The sequence below is a fragment of the Gavialis gangeticus genome, unplaced genomic scaffold, assembly GCF_001723915.1.
Source record: "Gavialis gangeticus isolate Ggan-Ray unplaced genomic scaffold, GavGan_comp1, whole genome shotgun sequence".
Lineage (NCBI taxonomy): Eukaryota > Metazoa > Chordata > Crocodylia > Gavialidae > Gavialis > Gavialis gangeticus.
Genome location: NW_017728993.1, coordinates 59,156,113 through 59,166,219, shown reverse-complemented (window position 1 = coordinate 59,166,219; position 10,107 = coordinate 59,156,113). Strand labels below are relative to the sequence as shown.

The 10,107-nt window shown below is 40.3% G+C and overlaps 1 protein-coding gene across 1 annotated transcript in view; it reads right to left on the bottom strand.

Annotated features, from left to right (window-relative positions):
- The window catches only part of ACBD6 (acyl-CoA binding domain containing 6), a 160,984-nt gene that overhangs the window by 139,012 nt on the left and 11,865 nt on the right, over positions 1-10,107 (bottom strand). Inside the window, exons 2-3 of the mRNA XM_019501781.1 lie at positions 6,609-6,673; positions 5,795-5,891 (exon numbers count right to left, since the gene is read on the bottom strand). Of these exons, the coding sequence (XP_019357326.1) occupies positions 5,795-5,891; positions 6,609-6,673 (162 nt within the window). The remainder of the gene's footprint in view (positions 1-5,794; positions 5,892-6,608; positions 6,674-10,107) is intronic.

The following is a 10,107-nucleotide window of genomic DNA, read 5'->3' as shown; positions in this document are numbered from 1 at the left end:
CTATGCAAAAGACGGCTGAGGGGTGACCTTGTGGCCGCCTATAAATTTATCAGGGGAGGACAGCAGGGAACCGGGGATGCGCTGTTTACCAGAGCACCCCAGGGAGTAACTAGGAATAATGGGTGCAAACTAGTGCAGAGTAGATTTAGGTTAGACATTAGGAAGAATTTTTTTTACAATAAGGGTGGCCAGAGTCTGGAATGGGCTTCCAAGAGAGGTGGTGCTGTCACCTAACTTGAAGGTCTTCAAGAGGAGGCTTGACAATCACCTGGCTGAGGTCATCTGACCTTGGTCCTCTTTCCTGCCAGGGGCAGGGGTCAGACACGATAATCCATTGGGTCCCTTCCGACTCTATAATCTATGAATTAACAGCACTGGCACAAGAGGCCCCTTTTTTACCTCTCCCTATTCCTACTCATAGCAGCATGCAACTGGAGGCTGTGAAAGTTTTAAATTCTTCAACTTTGATTTTAAACAAACTACATTTTAAAACTGAAGGGAATTTTTATGATGGCAAAATAAACTCCTGAGAGCAGAGGATGAAATTAAGAAGGGTATAAACTCCACAAAACCAATTTTGGCATGTTTTGTCTCTCAAGTATTAAGAGAAATAAATATATAAACAAATATATAGATGTATGATGCCTTGCTCCCTACTCAACCACAGCCTCTCATGCCCTCTCAGCCCATGAAAACCCAAAACCTTGTCCCACAGCAACTGCCAACCTGTTCAGCCAATGATATTACTGTTGTGTGTGGTTGCACCCTAAAACACGAATAGCTTTACACAATAATGTGACAATAAATAGTACAGAAATAGAACATGGAAGTGGAGAAGGAGAGAAGAATGCATCTAGGGACTGATTAAATATATGGCTGTCTGTGATACAAATGGGCAACCTTAGACGCATACCAGTAACACCAACAGAAGGCAAAATTTCAGATGCTACCAATGGAGCAGGAAGAAGAGAAGTGAAACAGTTTTTCTGAGATAGGAAGCAACAACTGAATATGCAATACTACGGTGTCCAGGGAAATATTATGATAAGGTACATGAAATATTTATATTTAAAAGAATAAGCACATTTTAAGTTATTCCTTTGTGGTAAGTTACTACCTGAATAGGAGAAGAATATAGATAGACTTAAATGATGGAAGATATCACTGAAGCATGCAAGCAGAGTCAAGTTGGATGAAGCAATTATTTTCAAATTTACTAGAACCTTAGCCTAAAGACACTAAACAGAGAGGGCAAGGTGAAATGATGGATGCAATAGAGGCAGGAGATGAAGGAAAGTGGAGGAATGTGGCATTATATAGAAGGGAGGCAGGTATGGAGGGATTTAGCCTTGACATTAGTTGCAGGTATTCTGCTCAGAGAGAAAGCATAAAAAAAATCCTGAAACCAAGGAAAAGGTAGAAGTCAAACTACTGATCATTAGCTAAGCAGTAAATAAGCACTAAGACAGGGGCAGGGAAAATACGCCCCTGGCCAGGCCATTCTATCCAGCCTGCGGAGCCCCTAAAAAAATAAAAGTAATATTTATCTGCTCCTGGCTGCCTGTCAAAGATGACAGTAACCCAGGGTGGTAGGACGCAGGTGAAGCCAGCAGGACCCAGGAGCAAGGACGGCCCAGCCCCACCCCCAGCCTCCTAACCGGAAGCCTCTGCCTGCTGCAGTTTTCACTGCATCCCTGCCTGCCCGCCCACGGCTCCAGCACCACATGACCCCCCAACTGCATTGCCAGACCATGGAAGTACAGGGCTGGAAGCAGGAGGTTGGAGGGGGGGGGAGGGGGTGCGCGCATGCATGCGTGTCCATGCAATAAGAGGAAGAGACAGAGACAGGCACAGGTGTGTGGGTGGGGGGAGGGTGTGAAAAGAGTAAGCACTCAAACAATAAAGAAATTATTTCAAATAATACAAATAAGATTAATGAGGAGTAACAGGATTAAATCATTAAGGGGAAAATATATGACCATGTTGTCTCACATATAAAACACACACACACCTTTTCTCCAAAACCCAGCTCACAGAAATTAGTGTGTGCATTATATTCAAGGAAATATAGTAAGAGCAGGGTATGTCAGTGGTGCTCAAAGGTCCTGCAGGCCACATCTGGTGTGCAGAGCCAAGCCATCCAGCCCATGGGGCTACCTCTGACCTAAGAAATTTGGCAGCAGGGGAGCAATTTCAGCATTAATTGCCATGGCTCTGGGAACCACAGCAAGTAATGTTCTTACTGCTCCCACACTGCCAAACTTTTAGACATGTGAGAAGCCTCCTGGCCTACAACTGGGCCTCGGACACTGCCTCAGACCTGGTATAAGGAGCCAGCAGCAAGTACAGAAGTAGGCTCAGCTCCTTAGCTACTGCAACTCAGTTACTACAAGGAACAATCTATTTTTCTTCATGCTGCTTTTAAAAAAGCAAGATGTGCATTATATACAGGGGCATGCTGTATGTGAGAAAATATGGTAATACCAAGAGATCTTATTAACAACATGAAGTTAAGAAGTAGTCTTGCAAAGGAAATTTAAAACCCAGTAGCACATTCTAATTATGTTTTTAAAGAACTGGCAATTTTAATCCATTCCAAAATGCTAAATCTGTCAAGTTACTAACAAGAGCCCCATTTTTTATTCTCAAAAAATCCCACCATGCACATGACTACTGTTTTTTTCATGATCTACTGACTGCGTGGGGGGAAGGGGGGAACGACACACATAAGAAAATCCTAAGACATCATGATCCAGTAGTAGATCAGGTAAAGAAAGAGATAGTAACAGAGCACCCAGGAGTGTCCCCACAAATCTTTTCTTTAAATTCAATTTAAAATGTGAAGACACCAATGACTTATCTTTTACTATCATTCTATGACAAGCATACCTTAGTTATTATAACGAATACAGCTCCCTCTTGTGGCTGCAAGATAGTGGAACTCACACAATGAAATAAAAGTAGAGATAGTACAAAATCACAGTCATAGAGGTTTAAAAAGACAAATACTGCAAGCAGTTTTCTTTACTACTGTTTTTACACTGGCTCTGCTCTTGCCCAAAGGGCTCCAGAACTAGATTACTTTCTCTTTTTCCTCATTCCATTTTTGACTACTTTCTTCCGATGTAGAGCATTCCAACCTCTTTCAGTACATTTCTAGCTCACTTGTAGAACAAGGATTCTAGTTAAGGTCTGAAATTTAAAGTCTAAGCTCTGGAGACTGTACATCAAACAAGACACCTTTTATTATTATCCTTATATCCTTTTCACTATTACAGTTGGAACACTGGAAACATGCAGAAAAGTTGCTTGCCATTATTTTTAAACCTTTGAGAAAAATAATGTATATCTACGCAAATGAAAATCCATAAAAGACCTCCTGAAATGTGATGTTAAATATTCTGTAGGGGAAAATTCTTACTTCCTCAAACAGACACTTCCTGTGGTTTCATACACAAGAACAATAAAACCTGCTGGTGACAAGCATTCCCTTCTGAATGGAGCTGACACACATAAGGACATTTAAGGCCCTGCTGACTGAACACTGACTCCCTTTTTGGCTTGATCCATGTGTGCAGGCACACATGGTTTGTGGTGCTGCAAACCTCCTTGCAGTTCCATAAACTGTATGAGTTGCACATTAAATCAGTGCAAAGCACTGCTAATTTTGCAGCACCAGGGCAAAATTTGCTACTGGGATTTCCGCATGCTGCGGAGCCCCCCTGCTGAGGCACCCCTACACCCCAGCCAGCTGCTCCCTGGCTAGCTGGGGTGCAGTGTGCCTCGACACAGAGCAGAAGGCAGCTCTGGGCTGGCTGCTGCCCTGTCTCTATGCACCTCAGCATGGGGGCTCTACTGCTCCCCTGTCTCAAGGTACAATGCGCCCCAGCCAGCCCCCTGCTACAGCACACTGAGCAGCAGGACAGTGTGTCCCTCTGCAAAGCACACGGGCAGGGGTGCGCACTGCGGCACAAAGTAGTGGCATAAATTTGTACTGGTATTATTTGTGACACTGCAAAGGCACACCCCTGCTCATGTGGGCCTGGCCTTAGAGTCTATCTAGAATCCCAGAAACAAATATTTTTTGGACTAAAAATATAATAGAAAAATAAAGGGGAAATATAAGAGTCATTGAGTATGAAATGCACAACAAGCAAGCTAGTGCGTCTGATATTGCTGTTGCTGGTATTGCTCTGAATACTATGCTAGAGCTCTCAAAGTTGCACAGAATTTACACATGAAAATGTTATAAATTAAAGACTAAAACCTGACTGGGCTTTGATCTCAGTTCACTTCCCTATAGAAAGGTGTCTACATTGCGGAAATTGCCCCCAGTATTTAATAGCTCTAGAAGCACTGCTTGAATGAACTCGGAAACTGAACATCCTATTATGGTCAAAAAGTCGAATGAGGGAAGATGCCTGGCTTCTATATGTATTGAGAACAAAAGAACTCAACGCCCAGGGAGACCCATTCCACACTAAGTTCATAAGCTTTTTAAAAAACATTTTTTGAACTAAAACAGAAGAAAACATAATAATCAACTCCTCAAGGTAAGAACGCTGATTTGGCACAGTCCAGGTAAATCTATTTTCAGGCCTATCACTTTTGACAGTGCCTTTATTTCTTTAGCTTGTAGACTCTGCAATCCTCTTACAACTGAATTAGCACGAGACCATCTGTTGGCCTACTTATCTACCTTCTGATGAAGTCAATGGGACAGGTGAAGGACATAAACACTCAATGTCTGATGAGAAGTGTACTAGAGTGTGCTGCCTAATTTGCTGTGTGGTTCCATTTTTTAAATAAGTTTTGAAAAGCAAAACAGATTCTTGAATTTATGTCCTAATTTCTTAATTCAGAGAACAAGTACCCGTATTTGAACTGGTCACCTCCAGATGGCAGATGTGGTCAGATCCCATTTCAAATTACAGATAGGAACTGCATGAAATGATGCATCCATAAGGGTGAAGAAAATGTATATTCCATTTGATGAGTACCTGATGAACTTCAGGCATCAAGGCATTTTCATTTATTCATCCTTTTTCTGGATTTTTTTCTAGCAAGTCACAGAATTTTGTATGTTAACTGGATTGAACAATACATAGTCATTTCTTCATTGGTACTATATATACATATATACACACACACTTTTCATCCTCTCAACATTTTGCAAATACAAACTTATGCTGCAAGAGTCTACTATGGCAGAAGTATCCCTGTTTTATAGATGGGGAAACTAAGCTAGAGAAGCTTCATGACTAACGAAAGGCCACATGAGATATCAAAACTGGAAATGGATATCAAATTCTCGTGCTCAAATGAAGTCTCTCTTTTCTAAGCTGAAGTAGCCATAGAACTGCAAATATGCTTACTGTTAGATAGTCAATATGCATTTATTTCACAGAAATAAGTATTTTTTAAATCATACACGAGACAGATGTTCCACAGTGCCCTTGTAATTCTACAAACACTTGGTAAGTACCATATCTTGCTGTTATAATGGAGCCCAGTTAAAAGGAAAGAAGTTACATAAACACATTCCTAAAAGGAGTCATTGCTTAGACACTAGTTATACATAGAGAGACTACCTCCCAAAATAAAAAGGTGGGTAAAACATGCTTTGTGGGCTATTTAAAACTAATATGCCTACAGTTAAGCTTCCTATTCACTGAATTATAATTTCATTAATATCCTGAACTCTCTTAGACAAAGACCCATCAAATACTTACCCATGCAATAAAAAAAAAACCCTCTTTAATTGACTTTTGCATGTTATTTTAATTTATCCTACCTGAGGATTCCAGCTGGGATCCAGTTTTTTCACTGTGGCAACGTACTCCTGCATAGCCTGGTGAGGACTTGAATCTCCCAGTGCTTTCCATGCTTCCCTGGGGTACAAAGCAAAAGATAAATGACTAATTCAATAGAAATAATACAACCATTCTTATTCCCTGTTACCAAAGTGAAACATTCTGATCAGGAACAGCAAAAAGATCTTTTACCCAATTTAAAATCCTCAATCCTTTAGTCAGGCCTAAAATCAATACTAGCCACACAGCATCACCATGGAAATTCTTAGTAATTACAGCTGGCTAGGACATGTACAGTTTTATTAAAGCCAAAATGTTCCACAGAGATGTCCTTCTTTCCACAAAAAATGCCCTTTGAAAAGTTTTGGGTTCCAGCAGACAAGAGAAATGCTATAGCTTGGTAGACAAGATACTAGCCTGAGAAGTGAGAGACCTACATTCAAGTCACTGCTCTGACCAATACAGAATGACCTGGGATGTAAAGCTGTGCTCAAAATTGAGTTACAGTGATTTAAACCTCAGCTGTCCATATTCCAAGATCAGCATGCTATTGATGACAACACAACCTCTACCTCTTTAGACATTCCAGCAATGAAATGACAACAAATTTCAAAACCTGTTTTGCAGCAACTTTTGAGAGCTGTCATCCTGTGGTCAGCTCTATCAATTGTTAAGAAAAAGAACAAGAGAAAGTAAATGTAGAGCAACATTTTAGGTCCCCCGGATTGCAAACTGTCTAAAAGAAATGACAAAAAATACCAAACATTTTTAGGAATTGCAAGGATTTCCTCTTACCATTTCTGCTTCCCCTCAAAATCAAAGAAGCTGGGCTTTGGAGTATTACAGGTCCCAAATTTGACCTAAGGAAGATAAAATGTCCTTTGTTAGAACAAACAGTCAAGAGTGGCAAGTTTAACATAGGATTATAATTAGTTAGCCAATTCATGTCAGCAGGTTTAAAGATCTGTTAGCCTCTTGATCTCAGAGTAAATTTATACTCTTATCAGATCAACAGTTGTACACCTCAGGTCTTTCCCGAAAAACCCTCAACTCCCTTTTATATTTAAACCATCTCCCACAGACAATGGCATCTCTGCCTCCTGTTGTTTTCTGTAAAGGATGTAAGGGAAGATTCTGATATGCAGCTCATTTGTTTTGCATACATTTTTACTCAACATTACCTTGATTACCCATCTGAATATTTCATCCTCCACCAGACTAGAAAGAAATCCCATTGTTTAGAGTAGCTACACAGCTAAAACAGTGGAAGATGAAATTCACTTCCTCCTGCACAAAGCCTAATAGAACAGGCTTTATTTAATTACCTTTGATGGTCATGTTGAATAAAAGAGGACAAACTTGTAGTGGAGAAAGGCCACTTGCTTTCTCAATTTCCTCCACAGGCATTCAGCAACACAGGAACAGGAAGAGAAGCACCAGACATTGAAAAGTGAGTCCAGGCTGCAGCATGGTGGGATGAACCAATCCCTCAGAAACAAAGTGTTAAAGTAGGAGTAGATAGGAACAACAAACTACATTCAGGAAGGGAGGCAAGAAAAAAAAAGGAAAAGGAAAAGGAAACCAGCAACCAGAAAAATGTTAATGGATGGGTGCTAATCAGAACAACATGTTGGGGTGGAGAGACCAAATGATACTGAAGAAGATGAGATGGTGATGATCTCACATTTTGGAGAGGGTTAGCAAATTCTACATGTAGACACAAGGGCCCAATGCTTATTTGCATTACGACCCTCTTAAACAGAGCACTCATGTAAAAAAGACCTAAGCCTACTCAACACTACAAAGTTTTGCCAGCAGAACTCATAACTCTTCTGTAGCAGAACCCTCTTTTTTGCAGGCAGTTATACCACCTCTGCCAAGCAGACTACAGGTTTTGCCACTGTCCAGAAGTACACAGTTACAGACACTGCTACGTTCTCTACCAGCTGCTATCGTCCCTTCAGTTGTTGGTGTCTTTCTGGAAAGGAAGGAGGTTCTACTGGAAGCAGCAGGTAAATATGAACAGGACGGTAGTGTAAATAGAAACCGGACCCAGGATATTTTTCCAGACAATAGTATATTCACTAATGTAAGGAAAGCCGTCCTCCACTTTCTTGCCTTTATTGGAAGAAATCCAATAGCCACTCTTTTGTTCACCTGCAACGGTATAAATGGGATGCCTAAAGACCATCCCAGCAGAAGCTAGCCACGTTGCGTCTCTGCCTAGAGCTCACACCCCAATGGTAGGAGTGGTAATTAGTATTCCAAGCACAGAGCAATGCTAGAACTGGGACCCAAGTCAGGAACAAAGATTGAGAGGCCAACGTTCTTTGACGAGCAGCTCAGGAAGAGTTCAATGCTGAATTTTACCTTAAAGGATCAAGTAAGTACTGTAGAGAATAAAGACGGATAGTAAACAACTTAGCGCCTGTTGGCTACTTCTCTGTAAATTATTTAAAGGCACATACAAGGGGTGATCAAAAAGTTCTAAGACTTGGCCTTTATTTTAAAGAACAGTGTACAAACAACATGTTTATGAGTTGCCCCCTTCAAAGTAATCTCCCCCAGATGATATGCACTTGTCCCAACGTTTCTGCCACTTTCCGAAGCAATGTTGGAAGTCTTCAACTGTGAGTTTTTTGAGTTCTGCTTTCACATTCTTATGGATGGTTGGGATGTCATCAAATCTCCTTCCTTTCAGCTTCATTTTGATTTTTGGGAACAGAAAAAGTCACATGGGGCTAGGTCAGGTGAATACAGAGGGCGTGGTATCACAGGAAAGTTTTTTTCAGCCAAAAATTCTTGAATGGAGACAACAGCGTTAGAAGGAGCGCTGTCATGGTGTAGAAACCATCGACCATTTTCACACAGCTCGCGGCAGTCTCTTCTAACTTTATCCCTCAATTAAATCAAAACTTCTTTATAAAAGGCCTGATTGATTGTTTGACCACTTGGTACAAATTCCTGATAAACAATACCCTGAACATCAAGTCTTAGAACTTTTTGAGCAAACCACGTATTAGTATGTTGCAGTTGGATTTACAGCCCCCGCAGTTATGGAGTCATGACACTAGACACAGAGTATATCAGTGCCCCTTCCTCTGGCTTCATCTCACCTGCATGCACAGACAGAACTCATTTCACATACTTTAAAGATAAATCCATTAAGATTTACCAAAAAAAAAAAAAAAAAGGCACATGGAATTATTTTTAAAGAAAGTGCATAAGTATGCCTGCACAGGTAACTGACTGGAGTCTTTAAATGTGCGACTGAGAGGCCATTCTTTAATCACTCATAAATGACTATATATCCGACTCAGATTCCCAGTTAGTACCCACTAACGTGCCAGAGGCCCATTTAGAGCAAGACTGCTGCTGCTGCTGCTCCAAATGAAATAATCCTCTTGAAAGCAGTTTTATAGCAAGTCTCCTATAATGCATGGTTCAAATAGCACACAAGAACTATGTCAACAGCTGTGAGGTTTAAATGAATCTGAAAGAATACACATGGGCACTTGTTTGGTAGAGAAAAATGACAGTCTGTTACACTGACATCACTAGTCAAGAAGAATCAAGACGTATCCATCAAACTACAAGAAAGTGTTCTTGGCTGTTCAAACAGTGAAACTGCTTGCTTACCTAACATCACTTTAAGGAGATGTTTTTATGTTTAGCATAATCATTTAAACCATTTCAGCTCTTTTAAAAGGATACAAATTTGGGGGATACACTATTTTTTATTCAGAATTTTACCAGAGGAATGAGCTACTTTAAATGAAAAAAGTTTTACATTTACTCTTTCACAGTAAATGTTTTACCTGTTTAAATCATGACATTTCTCAGTTGACATTTCTCATTTCCCAGTGCCCTCTAAAAGCAGATTTTTTTTGTCTGATGGGGAACAGGATCCAAAGCTTAAATATTACTATGCTTTTCTAGTCATTTTGATTCTTTTTATGTCACTTCAAATATTTTCTTTTGCACTCAGAAACTGAGCAGAATGCATTTTAACAAAGTGATAAATGTAAATGAAACATGATCTACTATCATCACAGAACAACTTGGCCTAGCAATTTTCTAATCCATTTTCCAAAACACATACAAAATGCCCAATCATCCCAGGAGTCGTTTACCTTTCTTACCAATTATCCTTGATCCACTTCAAAACCTGACCATATCCTCCCCAACCCCTCTGCAACTGACGTTCACCAATTTTCCCATACTGAACAACGGCATAACCACCACTGATACCAGCACAGATTTAAAAAAATAAAGCATTTTGAAAACTACGTAA